This window comes from Aulonocara sp. 'chitande type north' Nkhata Bay, linkage group LG13 (assembly GCF_057382095.1).
Source record: "Aulonocara sp. 'chitande type north' Nkhata Bay isolate Kocher_YH1m ecotype deep benthic linkage group LG13, A_spYH_male_GT1.1, whole genome shotgun sequence".
NCBI classification, from domain to species: domain Eukaryota; kingdom Metazoa; phylum Chordata; class Actinopteri; order Cichliformes; family Cichlidae; genus Aulonocara; species Aulonocara sp. 'chitande type north' Nkhata Bay.
Genome location: NC_141356.1, coordinates 22,374,221 through 22,395,683, shown reverse-complemented (window position 1 = coordinate 22,395,683; position 21,463 = coordinate 22,374,221). Strand labels below are relative to the sequence as shown.

General features: G+C 39.7%; 3 protein-coding genes across 4 annotated transcripts in view; 2 read left to right on the top strand and 1 right to left on the bottom strand.

The window, feature by feature from the left end:
* The first annotated feature begins 3,416 nt into the window (after positions 1 to 3,416).
* Positions 3,417 to 7,625, top strand: agt (angiotensinogen). The gene is made up of 7 exons (XM_086259222.1): positions 3,417 to 3,510; positions 4,740 to 5,194; positions 5,342 to 5,708; positions 6,083 to 6,207; positions 6,314 to 6,462; positions 6,701 to 6,857; positions 6,946 to 7,625. Exons 2-7 carry the CDS (start codon positions 4,778 to 4,780, stop codon positions 7,120 to 7,122), a joined length of 1,392 nt encoding a protein of 463 aa, XP_086115348.1. The 5' UTR covers positions 3,417 to 3,510; positions 4,740 to 4,777; the 3' UTR covers positions 7,123 to 7,625.
* A 1,191-nt stretch (positions 7,626 to 8,816) lies between these two features.
* cog2 (component of oligomeric golgi complex 2) lies at positions 8,817 to 20,260 on the bottom strand. Of its 2 annotated transcripts, XM_086259218.1 has the most exons (18): positions 18,685 to 20,260; positions 17,701 to 17,862; positions 16,004 to 16,069; positions 15,838 to 15,918; positions 15,617 to 15,720; positions 15,264 to 15,372; positions 14,466 to 14,645; positions 14,149 to 14,273; positions 13,606 to 13,732; positions 13,353 to 13,492; positions 12,523 to 12,584; positions 12,281 to 12,432; positions 11,935 to 12,120; positions 11,709 to 11,781; positions 11,436 to 11,578; positions 10,259 to 10,398; positions 9,858 to 10,041; positions 8,817 to 9,708 (listed from the first exon to the last, which is right to left on the bottom strand). In XM_086259218.1, exons 1-18 carry the CDS (start codon positions 18,739 to 18,741, stop codon positions 9,610 to 9,612), a joined length of 2,190 nt encoding a protein of 729 aa, XP_086115344.1. In that variant the 5' UTR covers positions 18,742 to 20,260; the 3' UTR covers positions 8,817 to 9,609. The 2 variants fall into 2 exon arrangements, with proteins under 2 accessions (XP_086115344.1, XP_086115346.1); XM_086259220.1 differs by lacking the exons at positions 17,701 to 17,862; positions 18,685 to 20,260 and having other exon boundaries at positions 8,821 to 9,708; positions 15,617 to 15,722; positions 15,839 to 15,918; positions 16,004 to 16,045.
* pgbd5 (piggyBac transposable element derived 5) overlaps positions 19,546 to 21,463 on the top strand; it is a 29,043-nt gene continuing 27,125 nt past the window's right edge. Inside the window, exon 1 of the mRNA XM_086259221.1 lies at positions 19,546 to 20,307. Within this exon, the coding sequence (XP_086115347.1) occupies positions 19,911 to 20,307 (397 nt within the window). The 5' untranslated portion in view covers positions 19,546 to 19,910. The remainder of the gene's footprint in view (positions 20,308 to 21,463) is intronic.

Sequence of the window (21,463 nt, the reverse complement as noted above, 5' to 3'; positions counted from 1 at the left end):
AGACATGACTGGGGGAAAGAAAAGGGAGAAAGAAAGAGGTAGGGAAAAAAACAGCAGGGAAGAGGAACAGTGATAAAGGGCAAAAAACAAAAACTAACAAAACAAACAGACAAAAAATACACAGGGAGTGCAGAATTATTAGGCAAGTTGTATTTTTGAGGAATAATTTTATTATTGAACAACAACCATGTTCTCAATGAACCCAAAAAACGCATTAATATCAAAGCTGAATGTTTTTGGAAGTAGTTTTTAGTTTGTTTTTAGTTTTAGCTATTTTAGGGGGATATCTGTGTGTGCAGGTGACTATTACTGTGCATAATTATTAGGCAACTTAACAAAAGACAAATATATACCCATTACAATTATTTATTTTTACCAGTGAAACCAATATAACATCTCCACATTCACAAATATACATTTCTGACATTCAAAAACAAAACAAAAACAAATCAGCGACCAATATAGCCACCTTTCTTTGCAAGGACACTCAAAAGCCTGCCATCCATGGATTCTGTCAGTGTTTTGATCTGTTCACCATCAACATTGCGTGCAGCAGCAACCACAGCCTCCCAGACACTGTTCAGAGAGGTGTACTGTTTTCCCTCCTTGTAAATCTCACATTTGATGATGGACCACAGGTTCTCAATGGGGTCCAGATCAGGTGAACAAGGAGGCCATGTCATTAGTTTTTCTTCTTTTATACCCTTTCTTGCAGCCACGCTGTGGAGTACTTGGACGCGTGTGATGGAGCATTGTCCTGCATGAAAATCATGTTTTTCTTGAAGGATGCAGACTTCTTCCTGTACCACTGCTTGAAGAAGATGTCTTCCAGAAACTGGCAGTAGGACTGGGAGTTGAGCTTGACTCCATCCTCAACCCGAAAAGGCCCCACAAGCTCATCTTTGATGATAGCAGCCCAAACCAGTACTCCACCTCCACCTTGCTGGCGTCTGAGTCGGACTGGAGCTCTCTGACCTTTACCAATCCAGCCACGGGCCCATCCATCAGCTTGTGTATCTTGTTCAGTGGTGGTCGTCTTTCAGCCTTTCTTACCTTGGCCATGTCTCTGAGTATTGCACACCTTGTGCTTTTGGGCACTCCAGTGATGTTGCAGCTCTGAAATATGGCCAAACTGGTGGCAAGTGGCATCTTGGCAGCTGCACACTTGACTTTTCTCAGTTCATGGGCAGTTATTTTGCGCCTTGGTTTTTCCACACGCTTCTTGCGACCCTGTTGACTATTTTAAATGAAACGCTTGATTGTTCGAAGATCACGCTTCAGAAGCTTTGCAATTTTGAGACTGCAAAGACTCCAAACCTACTTCCGCCCACTCATGTGTAGTGTTGATGCATGTCTGTTGTAAGGTGCATTTAAAAGTTAAGTTAAATTGCATTTGAAGATTCAAATAAAAAACACATCACATATATACAGTAAGTGTGTGCACATATATATATTGTGTGTGTGTGTGTGTGTGTGTGTGTGTGTGTGTGTGTGTGTGTGTGTGTGTGTGTGTGTATTTTGGTCAGGATAAGTCATTTAACGTCCACATTAAACAAATATATGGGACTGATTTCTGCCATTACTGCCTGAGTGTAATGCTGAAAAACTAGTTAATGGATTTATTACTTCTAGGCTTGATGTTTGTAATTCATTATTATTGGTTGTGCCATGAAAAAAAACACAATACCTCCAGTTAACCCAAAATTCTGTGGCAAGAGCACTGACAGGGACTAGAAAGAGAGCTCAAATTTCTAGCTTACTGGCTTCTTTTCATTGGCTCCAAGTTAAATTCAGAATTAAATTTAATATCCTCCCTCTCATATACAAAGTCTTCAATAATCAAGACACATCATATCTTATTACCATATTATCCTCACAGAGCATTTTGCTCCCAGACTGCTGGCTTACTCGTGGATCTAGAGTTTCAGCTTTCAGGCCCCTCGGCTGCGGAACCAGCTTCCAGTTCAGATTCAGGAGGCAGACACCCTCTCTACCATAAGATTAGAGTCCAAACTTTCCTTTACAATAAAGCTTATTGTTAGACCATCCATAGTTATGTCACAATAGGCCTAGGCTGCCATGATGCACTGAGCATTTCTTCTCTACTCCCTTTTCACTCTCCATGTGTCATTATTTAGCTCTGGCTTTGTCTCCCATTGCGTGTCCGGTCTCTCTTGAGTCTCTTCTCTTTCTCCTCACCCCCAACTGGTTGCAGCAGATGGCTGCACTTCCTTGAGTCTGTTTCTGCCTGTTAGAAAGACGTTTTTCGTTCCTACTGTTGCCAAGCGCTTGCTCACAGAGGTTCATCTGATTATTGGGATTTTCTTTCTATTGTTGTAGCTTAAAGCATCTTGAGGCACTATTTAAAAAAATATCTGAATGGAACTGAAAGTTATTATATATTTTAAAGGACAATTGCAGAGACTGTGATATTAGAAAAGACATACTGTATTAGTCTGAGATCAGTGACAAATAAAAGAACAATCCTTCGCACTGTTATAAACATTACATGAAGTGAAAGGTCAAATAAAATTTCTTATCCCATTAACGTTGTAACAGTGTTTGTTAAAGATAAAAGCAGGAGTGTAAAACACTTGACCTGATGATGGTTCTCTCCGGTGAGAAAATCTAGTGTGCCCTGTCCTGTTGAATCAGGTGTGAGTGTGACGGATTTTCTGTACTGTAGTCACAGATAATAATTTTAAGATAAAAAAATATGATATGCATTGTCTCATAAAGAGCTATTTGAACATTTGAAAAGTGTTTGCTCTTTTCCCAGAACAGGTGGGGTTATTTTATAGTTCTTGTTCCAATGATAACACCCTCAAGACTCATGAAAATCTTACACAGATGTCCGCAGAGTTTCTCTGTTAACCTGGCTTAGTGAGTGTTATTTTAAAAGTACACTAAAAAAGAAATTTGCATTATATGGAATGAATAATGTGAGACATATGATCCATTATGATAAAAAGAAAAAGCAAGAAAATCTTAAAAGGGTTGAATGAAACTTGTTTCCTCAATTCCTCTTTGACGTCTAGGTTGAGCAAAAACTCCAAAGAACATACGTAATCAATACAGAACACAATATCCCCCCATACAAATAAATACGTGTGCAATATGGTGACTTTTCAGTGAATCACCCTGGAAAGGTGACAAACTGAAACAAGACTGTTTATCCCTCCTTTTCCCAATTCTTTATAGAAGTTGAGCTCTCCTTTTCACCCCATTCAGGATTTTCTTGCACCATTCTCCTAAAGTCATTATATAAAAGGGCACTGGGTGGTCTCCCAAACCTACTCTCAAACCTATTTATCTATATCTCAAGCGCTGTCTGTACAAAGCAGGATATGAGTCATGACAGGAGAGCCCCTGACTGACTCAATGGTACTTTGGTTAATCAGTAACTAGAGTGGGAGCACACAGCTGGCCGGGTGGGTTAAAGTAAGAGTGCAGAGGAGTCAGGACCTCACTTAGCACCTCATTCACCAGCGACAACGGCAGACCCATCTGGTAAGAGAATTTTTTTTTCTTTATTTCAGTAATTGCTTTTTGATTGTGTGGTAGTTTGAACTGTTAAAGATGAGGAGGGATTTTTTTTTTCCAAAGTGCTTTGCTGAATTAAAAACTAAATGTGTTGAAAAGCAAGAATGTTTGAAATTGAAATTAAATTGAAATTTGTTTCTGAAAATTTCTATATACAGAAAGAGATTTTATGAAAAATAGATTTTCAAGAAAACTATTCACATATCTGAACCTCATAACATAAGTCGTGAAGTAGCCCATATTTTCACCACGTCTGTAATAAGGTAAGCAGGTACACAATAGGTTAGTTGTGTATAGGAACATCGAATGCACTGGTTTTATTGATCAGGGACCAAGGCCATGTCCTGTGTTACATGTCCTAATAGATGAAAATCTAGTGTTTACTTACCGCTTCTAAGAGTTCATCAGTCCACACTTATGCATGTTCAAGTCAAAGGATAAAGTCCTATTTTTGCATAAGAGAGCACTTACCAAAGTCACTCTGCTTCACAGCTTTTTAGACTAATCCTTGAAAGAATTAATGAAAATTGTCACTTGACTTGAAAGCTGTCCAGTAAAATTGGACCTATAAAATAAATTATGCATTTATACAGCTGTGAAAGTTTGTTTTGTACTTCTATTGATTCTTTCATTCTATGTGTTTTGGGTTTTTTTATATGGTTTTTTTAATAGACTTGTTATGTAAACACACAAATAAGTTAGTAACAACATATAAATAAGTTGTTTTATTTATTTTAAGCACACTAAGTTTGTACCTGTCGTTGCAAGATAAATTTTTATAGGATACAAAGTTTCCCATCTTATTTGGGTCAGTGAACATATGCAAATACACACACACACACACACACACACACACACACACACACACACACACACACACACAAACACGTCTTCATTATCTACGCGACCTCTGTTGCCGAGGGTAATGTCTGCTCTCACTCACTGACCAGCAGGAGAGAAAGCGCACAAAGAATTCAATCAATCTCTGACATCCAGTGTTCCTGCCAGCCAATCATATACAAGCTGAAAACCAGATTGAGCCTGATTTGTGATGAAAGCTGTTGAAAAAGTCACGTAACATTCCCAGAAGACGTCAAACTCAGCGCTCTCCTAACCAGGCTGATACAGAAAATGGTCAGTTATACTTGAGGTGATTGAGGTTGAACTAACTAAATATGTGTCTCCCCCACCAACAGAGACAACTATTTTAGGGTAACTTCCAACCAAAGGTAAAATGCAGAGACTCTGGTCACCTCTTCTGGTCCTCCTACTATACTGCTGCCTCTCAGGAAGCCAAGCCAACCGAGTCTACGTTCACCCCTTCTATCTTTTTGCTGCCGAGAATGTCAGCTGTGAGTCCCTGCAGGCCCCCACGGTTAAGCCTCTGGAGACACTTCCTGTGGCTCCCCTTGACAATGAAGTCTTGACACCAGACCACAGGGATCCATCAAAAGTTGATGTACAGAGGCAAAACATCACAGAGAGGACAGCAGTTTTGGCAGCGCTATTAAATGTTCTAGGCTTGAGGATGTACCAGGCTCTCAGCAGCAAGCAGCACAGCACTAACACGCTCTTATCTCCAGTCAACACCTTTGGATCCCTGGTCACCTTCTACCTGGGAGCCTCCAAGAAGACAGCCGGTTCATTCCAGGTATTTATTTACTTTTGTTGTCACTGTTGAAGTAGAACCTGCTGAGCCTAGGCTATCTGTCTGACCATCCATCTGATTATTTGATTATGTCTTGTACTTTCACTCTACAAAGAAGTAAACAACCTCAATTCATTTCTTTCTATCCAGCTTCTACTAGGCCTGAGTAGGGATACTGATGGAAAGGACTGCGTGTCCTTAATGGATGGACACAAAGTTCTTAAGACCCTGCAGGGCATTAATTCTCTAGTGGACGATGGACCCAGAGATGAAATCACTACCCAGGTTTGGGCCTTCACTCGTCAGGATGCTCAGCTGTCCGAGGACTTTATTCAAGGCACACAGGACTTGTCAGACACGTCGTTTATCCGAGGTGTGGACTTCTCCAAACCTCAGGAAGCAGAGCAGCTGGTCAACAGCTTTGTGGAGATGACGTCAGATAGGAAGGTGAAGGACATCTTCAAAGATCTGAATGCCACCAGTAACCTTCTGTTCATCACCTCCTTCAACTTCCAAGGTCTGTCTCTGTTAAGTTGATTATACAAAGTACGTAGATTAGAATTCACAATTAAAAGTTCAAACTAGCTTTCTGCAGCCTACACCAGCTTGTCAACCCTGGTACATTATGTATGGCACTAATCTATAAATATATAACTTTTTGCAGTTCTATTAATCGTGACTCTAATTACCAGCTTTATGTGCATTGATCCAGATGCCAAACTTCACAAATAACAATGCTGATTGTACCATAGAGATATCGATGGGCCACAGTCTCAGCCTTTTCATCATGGAGCATTTCCTTTCCTCAGACTTTTGCTTAAATCTCTCACATTAAAAATGTCTTTATCGTATATAGAAAATTCGAATCTGTGTTTGGTTTCGTCTCTTTAGGAAACTGGAAGAAAGCTTTCCAACCAGAGGAAACGACCTTGAAGGAGTTTCATGTGGATCAAACAACTACAGTAATGGCTCCACTGATGACCCACACGGGTCAGTATCACTACTTCAACGATAAGGTAAATCTTTGTATTTAAGAAACAAAGATTAATAACAAGTTGGTGGATTTAGCTTGTTAAAGTCATAGCGACCTGACTCTAATATTTTTGTTCTTTTATTTTGAAGGCGTGGCAATGCACCATTGTGAAGCTGTCTCTGAGCAAACGCTCCTACATGTTGTTGGTCTTGCCTCATGAGGGGGTTAAACTCGGTGATGTGGAGTCAAAGCTGCGCACAGACATAATTTTTGACTGGCACCAAAACCTTCAGGAAGGGTGATTATTGAACTTTACTAGTACTAGACTTAGAATAAACTTTGACCTTGAACGGTTGTTGTTTTTTTGAACAGAAACGTAGTGCCTATATGCTGTTTTTAACTCAAAAGATCAAAATAGGAGAAAAAAAAAAGCTATGGATTTTTAGGTTCAGGTCCAATACTGTTAAAATTTAAAAAACAAAAACAACAACAAAACAAAAAACACACTCATTATAAACTCTGTCTCCCTCTTCCAGTCTCCTGGAGCTGTCACTCCCCAAGTTCTCTATGTCCTCTGTGACTGATTTGCGTGACCTGCTGACTACCGTGAGTCCTGAAATCGAGGCCAAACTGTTCGGCTCCGAGGCAGATTTCGGCCAACTCAGCAACACCAAACCCTTCACCATAGATAAGGTCAGCCTGAGTAGTCAGCTTGTCATAATATAAAAATCACTCTCTGTATATTTATGAGACATTAATAGACCTTCATGTCTCCTCTTAGGCCATCAACAAAGTGCTGTTTGAGATGTCAGAGGAAGGAGCAGAACCTCAGGACCAGACACAGGAAGAGGGTGTCCCTCTGAAGCTGTCCATTAACAGGCCTTTCTTTTTTTCTGTTGTAGAAGGAAATTCTAACTCCATCCTTATGCTGGGCAAGATCATAAATCCTCTGGTCTAATGATATATAGTGCTTTAAGTGAACAAACCCCCCTGACATGAAAAATTTCCCACATACCAGGACTATTTCTTTACAACGTACTTTATCATCTACAGCTTTCATTTCTGCAGGAAATCTCTCATGCTGCAGACATTGTGTTTAAAATCATAGATTTGTTTTCCTTCTGAAATAATTCTCACATACAGTGCATGAGGAATTAAGTGTACTCACACGGAATAAGGATCTAACAGTGTTACTGATGGCTCTGATTTGCAGTATTTATGAAAACATGTTACTTTAAGTTGTTTTCAAGCATAATGTGAAAATCCTAATTAGTTTTTTTTGTAAAATTTATTATAGCAGAGTTCTGTACAGTATTTTTCAGCAGAGTACAGGAAGTACAGTAACCACGACTGTCTGTGATGCACGGCTAGCATGTTGTATATTGTAACTAAGAGTCTATTTTTGTTTTGTTATGATTTGGTTTTGCTGAAATAAAGCATCTGTTTCCAAATGCAAACAAAGTTCACTGGTTTTTAATCAGCATTTCAATTGACCTACTTAATCTGTGAGACTTGTGGGAAGTCATTTAAACAGGTAAGGAAAGTCCAGACTATCATATTTATTCTCATACATTCTGTGCGTAAAACGATTATAGTATTAGGAATAAGCCTCTCGTACCATCACCATACCATGTAACTAAAAGTAATGAACAGGTTGTGGATTTAATAGAAAAGCAGTTACAGAGTGAGAAAATCTACTGAAAATAATCCCAAAAATAATTTTAATGTAGATCTCAGCAAATTTGTAACTAAGATGTTATAAGGCATGGCTTAAAATAAGGTTACTGTACTAGCAATTATTTATCACCTTTTACACATAATTATATACGTTAGTTAATGAGTGAAAATAATGCACATGCATGTCAGCATTACTGAAGGCTGGCTGTGATTTATAGGGTTTGAATAACTTGCTTCAGCATTCACAAAAACAAATGTTATTCTCCCGTTTAGCTTTCCTGTGCATGTAATAATGTTGCGGTTTATTAAAGGTTCATGGTCCTGCAGCGTTATTGGTAGCACTGAGTATAAGCATGCATGCGGTGAAAACAATGACTCGTATACACTCACCGGACACTACATTAGTTACACCAAGCTAGTATGTGGTTGGACCCCCTTTTAGCTTTCAGAACTGCCTAATTTCTTCATGGCATAGATTCAACAAGGTGCTATTGTGTCAAAATGGACCATGGAAATATTACTCTGAGGAATGTTTCCATTGTCCATACTGGTGCAGATTTGTCTCGGAATTTCTGAACATCCCATTCCACCATTCAAAGGTGCTCTGTTAAGACTGAGCGATTGAGATCTGGTGACTGTGGAGGCCATTTGAGTTTAGTGTTTTCATGTTCATGAAACCATTTTCTATTTCATTTTGCAAATGTGATTTTTTTCAGCAGAAAATGAGACTCATTAGACCAGAGAATGCTTTTCCAGTATATCATTGTCCAGTTTTGTGAGCCTATGTGAATTTTAGCATCAGTTTTCTGTTCTTAGCTCACGGAAGTGAGACTTCAGGTGGTCACCTCCTTCAAGATTGAACATGTTGTGCATTCAGAGATGCTCTTCTGCTCATCTTGGTTGCAACGAATGACTATTTGAATTACTCTTGCCTTCCTGTCTGGGCATTCTCCTCTGATCTCTGGGATCATTTTCACCCAGAGACCTGCCACTCACTGGATACTTCCTCTTTTTTGGAACATTTTTTTTCTATAAACTCTCAAAATGGCTATGTGGGGAAAATCCCAATAGATCAGCAGTTTTTGAAATCACTTTTGTTCTCATTCGCATGCTTGGTTTGAACCTCAGCAGGTTAACTGCATTTTGATTGGCTGATTAGATATTTGCATGAATGAGCAGTTGAACAGGTTTACCTAATAAAAGTGGCCATTAAGTATAACTTGCTAATGTGTCTTTGTAATAAAACCACACACAGTATAACATTCTGTACAAAGTTCTTCATTACCTTCATGTTAAACATATTATATTATACAACTGTTTTGCACACGTGACAAATTAACAGACTTCTCTTAGATTAATCCATCACCAAATAATGATCAATGTACTCCCTTTGTAACTTATTTTGAGCCTCTTGCTATGCAACTTTCTGGCCCAGTGAAAGTACAATACAGTAGTTACATAAAATTACATAATCATAGTACCATCCAGTCCCTTTTCTCCATTTTGCCTACACCAGAACTGCTGATGCTCCAGCAGTAGTTTCTATGCTGTGTCAGCCAACAATTTACAGCCTAGTTCCAAAGTTTACATTGAACTAAGTGATTTGGTACAAATGTTTGAAAATGATTACAGTAGCGTTAATTCTTCCCATTATTTTCCACCTCTTACCAGCCCATGACTCGGACAAGTTTTATCCTCCACAAGTCTCAAGGAAATGTGAAGATGTGAAGTGCTGCATATCAGTGTTTCAGTCATTGCAGAGTCTGTTTTATTGGTTTTGTTCAGCAAGCTCTCTGGCTTCCTTCACAAGATCCATCAGAGTGGAGAACATAGAGATGTCAGTTGGCTGAAGACCCATCTTCTGAATCTGAGGCACACAACAGTATAAAGTTATGACATGAGTTTCTAAAAACATATTTTTGTTGACTGATAAATGTGCACTGCTTGTCACATGTTCATATATGTGTCTTCATACTTGGACTACATGTGGTTGTGCACTCATGGAATAGCACCCACCTGTTCCCCCAAGTATTCCACATCTAGTGCCAGCTGAAGACGAATCTTGCCATCATCTGTTAGTCCACCATTTGCTCCTGCTGTTGTAGTCGCGGCTGCACCCTTCCTGGCTTGTTTCAAGCGTTTCAAACTCTCTTCCATCTTTCTGACTGAGCTCAGCACCTCTGAGATGGTCTCATAGTACCTGAACACAACACGAGATGGGAAAGCAGAAACAAATTTAATTCGCTGGCTGAGGCTGGAAAAATCTTTATAAAATGTAAACAATCCAGCTTTTAGAAAAAAATATTCTCCCTGTTGCAATAAAGAAACATTATTGTAACATCATCACAGGCCATATTTCTAAGTCATCAAATCTATTATTGTATCAGGGTTTAGTGGTGGATATGTGTAATGCTTACTTCTGTGTGCACTCAGACAGTGAAACTCGCAGCCACTCTTGTGCTGTGTGAGGGGTGACCAGCCCTGTCGAATCAGTCAGTAACTGATGTAACGGGCGTAAGGCATTATCCATGTACGCTGATGCACGCACCGGTATATCCTACATGGAGAGGAGGTACAAAGTATGATATTATATACTATAAATCAATATACAAGCTTTATATTAAGCATTTTAATACTGTTTTGACCAAATGTAAAAAATAAATTAATATAAACTGAATTATTTTTCTTGGCCTCTTATTGTGAACCACTTGCTTTGTTGTGCGAGTATTGCAGTGTAAGTTGGTACATAGTTACAAGTATAGTGGATCAAATATCAGACAAAAAAAACAACCAGTCACAGGTGCAACATGTCTAAAAACCTTTAATTAGAGATATTTAATGAGTTTCTTTTTAATATATTTTAACCAACTCAGATTAGCATTGTTTTGCCTTATATATTGACCGAGTTTACAAAGTGGAACTCATTTTGCAATGATTTGGATCACATTGATTATAAAGACTTGGCAGATATTGTTCTGATATTCACTCTACAATTATCAATCACTAATAATAAAGGAGTCTGCCAACATTGCCACAGAAATGACTGATTAATCAGAATAACAGACTATTTCAGATGTATGTAGTTATGCAAAGTCCAGCAGCACTGCAGTGATGTGCTGAAAGGGCTTGCAGCAAATTACCATGCAAGTTGGTGAATGAATGCAAGAACACACATGTTCAATAGAAAAATAAAGTCAAAGCATTTAAAAGTCCAGTAAATTTCTCTTGCTTTTTTTTTTTGATGAAACTGCAATTTACAACAAAATCATAATGAAACTTTATGCTCAGTGACTACACGACTTTACACACAATCAATAAATCAAATCAGCCCCATACTGAAGCGTTATTCATTTCAATAAAAGCCTTCTGGGATTTGAATATCAAACAGAAAATCTACCCATGGTTGTTAATTCAGCTTAATTTTGAGTTGAATATGTTGTGCATTTCCAAGATAAGATTTTGAATTTTACATATGGTGTTTCCTGCATAAACAACCATTTGAACGCAACGGCATCTAAGATATGATATGTGAGAGTGCACCTTATGAAAACATTGGATAAAGACATTTGTATACATAATTGCAACTTCTCTTACTTTATTAGTTCTGCGGTAGAGTCGTGGAACCTCTGAGGCACTCTTCAGGAATCGACAGCTGCGTTCGGTCAGATGCTGGGTCATCCTAGTGTTCAGAGAGGGAATGCTGCTTGACAGGGAAGCCTTGGAGTCTGCTAGAGCATCTGACATAGAGGAGAGCACTCGTTAATGCACATACAGTCAACTTGAGCTAACATCAGGAAGTGGAAAAACCTGAGATTTAAGAAATGATAGGAAATACTGCATAAGAAGTGAACCTAAACTGTAAGTCACCTTCCACAAGAGAAAAGTTTTTGAATCCAATGGCTTCAAACCGCTTTCTGACCATCTCTGACAACTCTGGGATCTAAAGAAAGACAAGCCAATTGTGAGATGAAAAAAAGGAAACTAAAGAGGAAAATCCTTTAAGAAACTGCAAATCAGGCTAAACAGTAATATATTAAATGTAAACAAGTTGGAACTACACAGATAAAAATGTAATTAGTTTGTTTGTGAGCACCTGCTCCTGCAGTTTTTGGATGTCTGCTGCAATGTAAACCAGCTGTTTGGTGGACAGGGAGGCAGGACTCCCACTCTCACTGCCGCCTTCCTCCAGTGATGTTCTGCTAGATGTAGAAGAAGCTGAGCTCGGCAGAGGCCTGGTTGGCTCCTTAGTCACCTCAGAGGGCGGAGACTTAGTCAGCACCTGCACAAGACAACAATCAAGATGAGAAACAGGTTATAACAACTGGCTTTTAATTTGGCTTCTTTGGCATTTTTTTTTAAATCTCATAAATAAAAAAAATAATCAATAAATAAATAATCACATAAATAAATAAATAATCATTCATATATTTTAAGTTTACCTCATCAAGAAACTTGGCATATCTTGAGTACAGCTGCAGCGTAAGCTTCCAGAAGCGATGTGCCAGAGGTGACAGATAGACATTGTCTGACCAACATCTCACTAAGCAGGACCACACCACCTCAGATACCTGCAGGTGGTATGCACTGCCAGCTGAACGTAAGCAGATACATAGTTACTCTAAGTACTGTATAAGGAACAGATAAAATTCAAATACAATTTTAAAAAATACAATAAATCCACCTGGTGCTGCCACCAATCCATCACTAATAGCATTCTCTAGACGTCCTGCAATTTCCTTGTATCTGGAAAAACAAAATTAGCAACACAGAGAGGGAAGGAAGAAGACAATCAATCTGTTATCAGCTTCTTTCTTGCATCAGCTCTGATGTGTACGTGCTCATAGCGTGAAGCAACAACACGTGTAATGGAAACTTTCAACTTTCCAGAAAAGGTTAACCGTGGTGGTTGTGAAATAAAGACATGAACCCTAATCTTTCTCTTGACGTGCAATGATGAATGTGTGTGTGTATTTGTGTTGTATGCTTTACAGTGTGCGAGTCTGTGGGGGTGGAAAGAGGTTGAAAAACAACTTCTCTATTTTTCCACAGAGATCAATCACCTTTCAGCCAAGGTCCAGCAGCATGTTTATGGACTATGTTTAGTAACTTCCTGACCATTTGCCAACTTGTATTATCCCCCAAAATTGCTGACAGGTTGCCATTTTAATCCAAACATTTCTCTTAAGTTCTTGAAGAAAGACTCAATTTTTTTTTCAAAAGTACATGCTGTACACATCTTTATTTATATAATATCAATATTGTTAGAAAAATGTATAACTAAAAGTTGTGTATGATTTTTATTCTACATTAAAAAAAAATGTTACTTCAACCAATTCCCTAAAAAGTTTTTGGATTTTCAGCTTATGGGTAACAAACATACAATATACAAACATACTTAAAGTAACACTGTGAACATGACTGAACAGTTAAGGCCCTTTATGTTTATAAAAATGACAAACTTCTTCTGGAAAATAGACACAGAGTGTTTGAGTGTATTATGGTAATACTCACCGTAACTGAAAGTAGACAGGCAGGTTCCATTTGTTCTGGAAGCTTGTATATGAAGGGTGTATTCTCAGTCTCTTCACACTGGCCTGTGAGCTACACTGTCGTTCAAACCTCTGCACAAACTCCATAGTTACACTGTAACGCTAAAAAGATGATAAAACGAAAAGGAAACGCAAGAAAAAATTATACAATCAAACCTTGCATTATGTGACCATACACATGCATACACAGTCTAATTGTGTCACTGCAGCTTTACCTCGTAGAATATGTCGGGGTTTCCAGGGTTAAAGATGTAGGCCAACCTTTCCTCTATGCCTTTGACCATCTCTGGCCAAACAGAGTTCACCAGGAAATCATAACCTGGCACTATGTCAGCTCTGTCACTGAGAATAAAGGGTACATTTAAAATATGCTTTGAAACTTTATTCAGTAGTCACTATTATAGCCACTGACTTACTTTGTGTTCGTAATACTAGTAGAAATTATCAGTTTTGTACAAAAATTGAAAGCCACTACTCAGTGAAACTATTAGAATATATTGTTTTTTGGCTTTTCAAAATTGTTCTCCCAAATTTTCAGAATTAGGACAAAAATATCCTATTTGACACAAATCTTAAACTTTTAATTTATCCCAAAATGTCCTTTTATTTGTCCCCAAGCATATGGCCAAGAAATGACATCACTTAACTAAAAAAAATAGCTACCAAAATGGTGTAAAGATAATCACATAACCTGGTTCATATATTAAATGCAGTGACACTGAATGTGCTTTGGATGAATACGCCCGTAACATTAATACCTGGATATGGCTCCTCCAGTCACCTCTCTGAGCAGTCTACAGTGGTGTGGAACAAACTCCAAAAGTCTAGAGTACATCATCTGAAGACCACTTGGACTGGACTTTACCACTTCTTCAACTATCACCTAAAGAAAGAACATGACAGGGGATTAAATTAATTTTGTATCTCTTTTTCAGTATTTCATCGAAATCTGTCTTTTTAAAAAGTCAGAATTTTCTCTGCCATATTTATTATAAACTAATAATGCTCCCATTCATGTTAGATAATATCTAAAACATATTTACGCAAAAAGCTGAGGTATGTGTGTCATATTTACCTGGTCCATATATGGTTTGACGAGCACCTGTCCTACCAGGGCCTCAGCATCTCGAGTCTTGTCTACGGTGGCGTAAGTCCTCAAGCAGTGACGTACCATGTCCACATTCGATGTCTGCAAGCCCTCAATCAGCAGACCCTCCAGAGACTGCTGCAGCATAGACGTGATCCCTGCAATACGCTGGCAGAAGACATTCCCACTTGGTGCGGTTCGTTTTGTGCAGGTGTGAACACAGTAGTCATACTCAGGTGCAGACATAACAACCCCCCCCCCCCCCCCCCCAAAAAAAAAAAAAAACACTGAGACCCTTTGAAAAGAGTTAGTCTCAGTATGTTCCAAACAAACCCCAGTGCAGTTTGTTTTGGGGGTAAATGTGATCTAACCCCGATCCAGACCAACTACTAGGTGTGTGCTACAAGTTTGAGCTAAAGAATGAACAGATAGCCACGCATGCTTTGTATTCTTGATGTGGAAAGTTACTATAGATGTGCAAACCTCTGCACGAGCTAGCAACTAGCTGTGAAATGAATGTAAATTTTCCATTTTCTCACACAACACTTTCTTCCTGTCTTTACTTTTATGCTCCCACCCCAGACACATCTGGCCAATGAGCAGACTGAACTTTTTCACATGAGTTGTAGTGACACATTTGGGAGTTCACTTTGATTTTTCTCTGTGGGAACATATCCAAACCACAGAATAAAGCTACATGTTTACAAACTCATCAACTGATTCAGACCAGAGTAAATGAATTATAGGTCCGCAAACACCCTAAGTGATTGGTTCATTAATACTTACAGGTCTGACTTTGTCCAGCAGGGGCATGCCTTTGCTCTGTACAGCGTGGAACTGCAGCTGGTTGAACTCTGTTGCAATCCTTTCTAGGATCTGTCCTGCTAACAAGGGGCTGTGAATAAAGAAAAATAAAAACCCTCACAATAAAAAAAATAATAATAAAAAAAGAGGATCTATGGAAAATGGTCTGACTCGCAAGATAGCATTATGTCCCTGCAAAGACCAAGCTCAACAAAACATAACTCCTGATGTGATGCCTGGGATCTGGTTTGAATTTTTCTTAATCATTTCAGATATAATTTAACAATCTACCAAGTAATACACAGATTGACTAGATTAGCATGTCAGCTCTCTACCTGCTGATCTCCAGAGAGCTGGATTCCTTGGAACTCTGTGAGTGAAGGATTTTCTCAATCTTCTCCACTGATCGTACAACCTGAATCAGCCTCATCACACACACCTGATTGATGGTGACAATGAAAGGGAGAACTGAGCTTGCTATGGGCTTAACATAAAATTAACACAAAATACAGTTTGGTCAAAGCATAAAGTCTGACCGTAAAAAGAGGAGCCAAACCTTTTTTTTCTGCAGGTCCTCGTGCTTCAACAGCTGGTTATCTATCGCCTGTATCACCTCACTAACACAGGACCGCAGACTCTGCAACAAATAGCAACCAGAGAAAAGTACTCAGTGGCAGGAAGTAATTACAGTCGGAAGTATATTTATTCAGAGAAGAACGTACCATAACCTCCTCACGTAACTGTCCTAATGGCACAGAAAGCTGATTGAGTGCTTTGTCCATCCCAACCTAAGATGAAGGAGCAGATGTCAGATTAGGCCCAGGCTTTATTTAAGAATATTAAAACTGTAGGATTTGTTTAACTGTTCAGAAGCATATTAACAGACCAAATACTAGATTCATAACTGTTAATAACAGTAAGTCACAGATATTTTGCGGAATACATTGCTCTGGGGAAAAAAAAAAAAAAAAAAAGTGGAAAAGATGGAAATTCCTGTTATGATTTCTTGCCACAAGCTGACAATTTATAGTCAAACTTTGTCCAAAACAAATTTGTGATTCAGCATGGGAAAAGCCAGCGAAGGACACAAGAGCCCCAGCTGCACTCAAAAATGGCCAAATGCAATCAAGAACAACCAATATTTGTAATGTTTATTATTATAATCTTAAACTCTGCAAAGATCTCCCAAAACTATCCAAATAATAATTCTTACTGAACAGTAACAATTATTTTTTACTGAACAGTAACAATTATTTTTTACTGAACAGTAACAATTATTTGGGTGCAAAAACTGCAAATAAACAGTGCACTGGCCTTATCTGGTAAACCTCTCAACTATAAGTGGAAAACCCCATGTTTGGCTCTGCCAAAATTTGCCAACTTTGTGACGCAGCAGACTTTTGCGCACTTAGCCTGTGACGATAACGCTGTGTGGACTGTGACTGATCAATGGTGGCTTGAATACCTTTTGGCATTTTTAAACCACAAGTGTAATAATTTATGAACATACTACAAATGAGTATTCATCTTTCTGGATAAGTTCTGCACCACAGAAATTCAAAGGATGGATACAGTTTGACATTTTCCAGTTAAAAATAATCATTAAAAGATACACCAAGAAAGATTTGTTTTACAGTTTCATCTCAAAGTTTTGAAGTCTAGTAAGCATGAAAAGTTAAAAACTTGAATGCAAGTTCAATAAGTAAGATCCGTAATCACTCATCTGCCTGCTTTCTTGGGTGTTCAGGCTGATACGCTGTCAAACTCAGTACAGCCATCATTACTTTAATCCAATCATTTTCTTGCCTGCTATCTCCACACCAATCAGTCCCCATTCAATGTGCTTTAAACCTCACTGCTCTTCTATCTTTCTGCCTTTCAGGCAGCCGCCTTCTCCCCATTGCCATCTCACACTGATCACTTACAGCCCAATCCAAGCCTCCATCTTCATCTTCTCCTCTAGTTAGGGTCCTGTACACTGCTAGGATTTTGTTCTGCTATGATGGGCTAGAGTCTAAACGCCAATTCAATTCTCTTTCTTACTAAATCATTGTTCCCAACGGCCTCTCCTTATTGAAACAGAAAAGTATGAAGTGCTCACATTTTCGAAGTTGAACCAGCAAAGGTTTGCTTGATTAGTTCTACAGATTTGGCCATTTTTCCCATCACTTAATTTACAAATTAAATCATTGAGTAGATCTAATAACTGACAAGACATACATTCTGTTTATTTACATAAATAAAACAATACCTACCAATAATAATGACTGATTTATTAGCTACATTTCATCAAGGCAGTTTACAATTATGTTAAATTTTAAATTACACCAAGGGACATCCTCCTGTTGGCTACTGTTTCTAAACTTTACACATTTAAAATTACAGTTACTGCCATTAGATAACATGAATAACAACTGACCAGGTTGGTAGAGAGGTTAACAAAGTCTGCATAGTCCTTGTTGATGAGCTCCACCATGGCTGTTTTCAACAGCTTGTAGTAGAGCTCCAGGTCCTCTCTCAGTTCTTCCAGCTGGACCTGTTTCCGACACTCAGCCACAAACTGGTCAACGTCAAAGTCATCCTGCAGACACAAAGGGAAGAAGGCAGCATGCATTCAACGACACATTAACTCTGGTCACTTTGATAGGTACATCTTGGCCCTCCTTTTGGTTTGAGAACTGCCTTAATTGACTGGTGATAGACTGAACATAGATTCGGAAAGATCGGTGCCTTTCCTGTTCTTGCTATGCCACTCATTTCAAGAACAGGAAAGGCACCGGTGTGTGTGGTGCATTCAGAGATGCTCTTCTGCATAGTTTGGTTGTAACATCTGGTTATTTTAGTTACTTTTGCAGCTCTATCAGCCATTCTCCTGTGACATCGACGAGGAATTTTCACCCAGAGATCAGCTGTTCACTGCATATTTTCTCTATTTTTACACCATTCTCTCTGAACCGTATAGAGGGTCGTGTAGGGAAATGCCACGTTTAAAGCCACTTTGATCAGTCTCATCCCTCCTTTTGATGGTCGGTTTGAACTTCAACAAGCCAAGTCTAAACCTCGTCCACACGAGCAAACGCTTTGGATTACTGCCATGTGATTGGCTAATTACATATTTACATTTCTGAGTTAACAAGCACTTGGACAGGTGTACCTAACAAAGTGTCAGGTAAGTGCTCAAACTGCAATCCTCAGGCGTCGACTGTTTCACGCAGAAACGCCTGCATGTTGCCTGTTATTTAAGGTTACTCTGCTGGCTCGGTAAAAACATTCATATCTACTGACTGGTAAACCTTTACTGACACAGGAGCATCAGAATGAACGTCCACTATCGACATTTAGCTAGCCTAATGCTAGCTAGTTTGACAACGTAACGCTTTAACCAGCATTTACACACTCTTACCTTCATAAAAACATCCTTATCGAAGCACAGAGAATCCGGTCCCTTTGGTAGATTCATTTTTATAAGAAAACACAACTTGAAGCTACAGTCAAAGAAATGACGACCAGCCTTGAGCTAGCTGCAGTCAAGCTTCCGCAAACATGGCAAGCGCACCGACGAAGAAGACAATGATTAAGATAATACTCCTGCGCCCCCTAGAGGCCCCATGCAATGTGACCACAGTGCATTAAGACCGCAGGGGTCGCTGTTGAATATAACCTAAATATTTTAATATGTAAATAAATAAAATGGTTTGTTACTAATAATTTTGGATTTCAGAGTAGTCACATAAAATTGCTCAAAACTTTTAGGTGCTCAATTTTTTATTTCCAAATGCCATTTTGTTAATTTGCAGTATATAGAAAAAAAATAATTAAAACTAAATCCGCATTCACTGTGACAGTCCTTTCCAACATCAACAGCGTTTCTCTTTTCTTTGCAGTAGATATGAAAAGAAAAATCTATTTTAATCCATATATTGAGGTCTTGTTTAATTAATAATTCGCGATGGCCAAAATATGAGTCTGTTTTCGCTAAAAATGCTTCTAAATATCAAAATAAATTAATAAATAATAGTTGTAATTTTATTATATCTATAATCTAATAAAATAATTTTGAATTTTAATTTTCCTCGTTGTCATTTTCTGCGTCCATCATTATTATTCTAGCACTGAATTATCGTTAGTCATCATAATCTTCCTTCACCTCAGCTTTAGCAGCTGCCATCAGCCGCACCGCTCCTGTCCGAGTTTGCTTTAGAAAGTGAAATCTTATTGGCTGGCGGTGCAGCGCTACGGCGTCAGGTGATTCAGTGCCAGCCACTACTCTCGCTATTCCTCGGAGTGGATAAATAACTTGCTGGTCTCTCAACCCGGATGCTGAGCCAAAACTATTGATGATTTTGCCCAGTGAGCAGCGCTGTGGGCAGAGCAAGGGGGCGGAAATATTCCAGTACCCTTGAAGCGGACAGCTGCCACCGGATCTACACTCTGCTGACCACCGGGCTCCGCATCCGAGCCGGGACGGCAGGGGAGGGTGTGATCGCCACACTGAAGGCAAACACGTCTCCTGCTCCTGCAAGATCGTGACCACTTGCACGCCACTGAGGAGGTAGTGAAAGGGTGAGAAAGAGAGTGGAAGAAAGAGAAAGGGGGGGAGGAGAGAGGAGCATCACTACAGAGAGAGAGATGGCGGAGTGCGGGCGAAAGGCGCTGTCTCTCCTGGAAGCGGCCCGCTCCCGGTACGAGAGCCTGCAGATATCCGACGACGTGTTCGGCGAGTCCGGGGACGACAGCAGCGACAATCCCTTCTACAGCACCTCCGGAGACTCCGACTCTGATAACTACATAGCCGAGGTAGGTGAGGAGGATCAGCAGCAGCAGCAGCAACAGACACCGCAGCAGCACCACCACCACCACCATCACCACCAGAAACGAGGCGATAAGGAGAGTGGACACAGCGGGGGGACAGGAGGTGGCAGCGCAGCAGGACCTCCCGGCTCCCTATCCCGTAGTCAGGCAGAGGAGGAGGGCTGGACGGAGACTCTGCAGGATGTCACGGTCCCGCCGTACAATGATACATACGGTGAGGCACGATGGATGGGCTAATTTTTGCACTGGTGGGGAGCAAATGCTCACGGCTGTGTAGTGATTGGATCGACACAGACAGGAGTGCCGTCCGTGTTCACATTTTTCAGGTCAGGCAGGCCATTTCTGTTTGTCACAACAGCCACAAAGCAACTACTGCTTTTTTTTTTTTAAACAACTGAATACTGCTCTCGTTTTTATCTCTCTCCCTCTCTCTGTGTATGTGTGCGCTTCTTGCTTGTGTGTAGTGACACATGCATCGTTAATTGCTTTATTAAGTTAATGGCAAAGGCTTAACCTTTGATGCATCACCCCTTGGTGCTGTTGTAGACATGCTGTCTTATGTGTATGTGCTCATGTTTCAGAGCTGTTTCGTTTAGAGAAACGGCATGAAGCCTCTCCTGGCTCCATGCACATGTATTATGTGCAAATTTTAGAATAAAATAAATAAATAAATGGCACATTTTGTTGCATATAAACTCAATGTGCATAACAAGAAATATCTATGCACTTTGTAGAGCCACAACTTAACCTAGCATGCATGCCTTCTGATGCTATGTAGGTGTGTGCATTCATGCAGAACTAACGCACAAATGCCAGCCTTTGTCCACTGGTACCAACAGCTTAAATGTGAGACACAAGCTCAGAGAATCCTGATTTATTCATTCGGTTATTTTCCTTTTTAACTGCACACTTCTGCAGGTCTGTTTGTGTGTGTGTGCGCAAAGGAGAGACATTTGTGTGCATGAATCGTGACAGTTAAACAGCAGTGTGTGCACCCACACTGCTCCTTCCTCTCTACCACACCATTAGACTGTCAGTCTTAAGAACAGTATTTATTTATTTAGTCCATTATAGATCAGAGAGTGGGGTTTGGGGTTTATAGTGCAGCTCTTTCAGTCAAGCTATGTTTGGATTGGTTCTCCTTGTCCATCTTTCCTGCCTCCGCTGAAGCCAAAACGATTTGTGAGAATGCCATCCTGTTTCCACCGTGACAGGATGCACTGTTGCAGACTTGGAGGGGAATCGGCATATGGCTGTAGTAGATACGGACCAAGCCCCAGTGTGCTGGCACACTACCTAGTAGGAACACACTTATTCAAATGAATAAAAAGCCCTGGCTGTAGATAACCTGCCAAGATGCCACTGCAAAG

Excerpts from the sequence above, each read along its gene's own strand:
- agt (XM_086259222.1), top strand. The coding sequence starts at position 4,778 with ATGCAGAGACTCTGGTCACCTCTTCTGGTCCTCCTACTATACTGCTGC. Across the intron at positions 6,208-6,313 it reads ATCACTACTTCAACGATAAG|GCGTGGCAATGCACCATTGT; the intron begins GTAAATCTTTGT and ends TTTATTTTGAAG. Across the intron at positions 6,858-6,945 it reads AACCCTTCACCATAGATAAG|GCCATCAACAAAGTGCTGTT; the intron begins GTCAGCCTGAGT and ends GTCTCCTCTTAG.
- cog2 (XM_086259218.1), bottom strand. The coding sequence starts at position 18,741 with ATGAATCTACCAAAGGGACCGGATTCTCTGTGCTTCGATAAGGATGTT. Across the intron at positions 13,493-13,605 it reads ACCCCGACATATTCTACGAG|CGTTACAGTGTAACTATGGA; the intron begins GTAAAGCTGCAG and ends TCATCTTTTTAG. Across the intron at positions 11,782-11,934 it reads TCCAAAAACTGCAGGAGCAG|ATCCCAGAGTTGTCAGAGAT; the intron begins GTGCTCACAAAC and ends GTCTTTCTTTAG.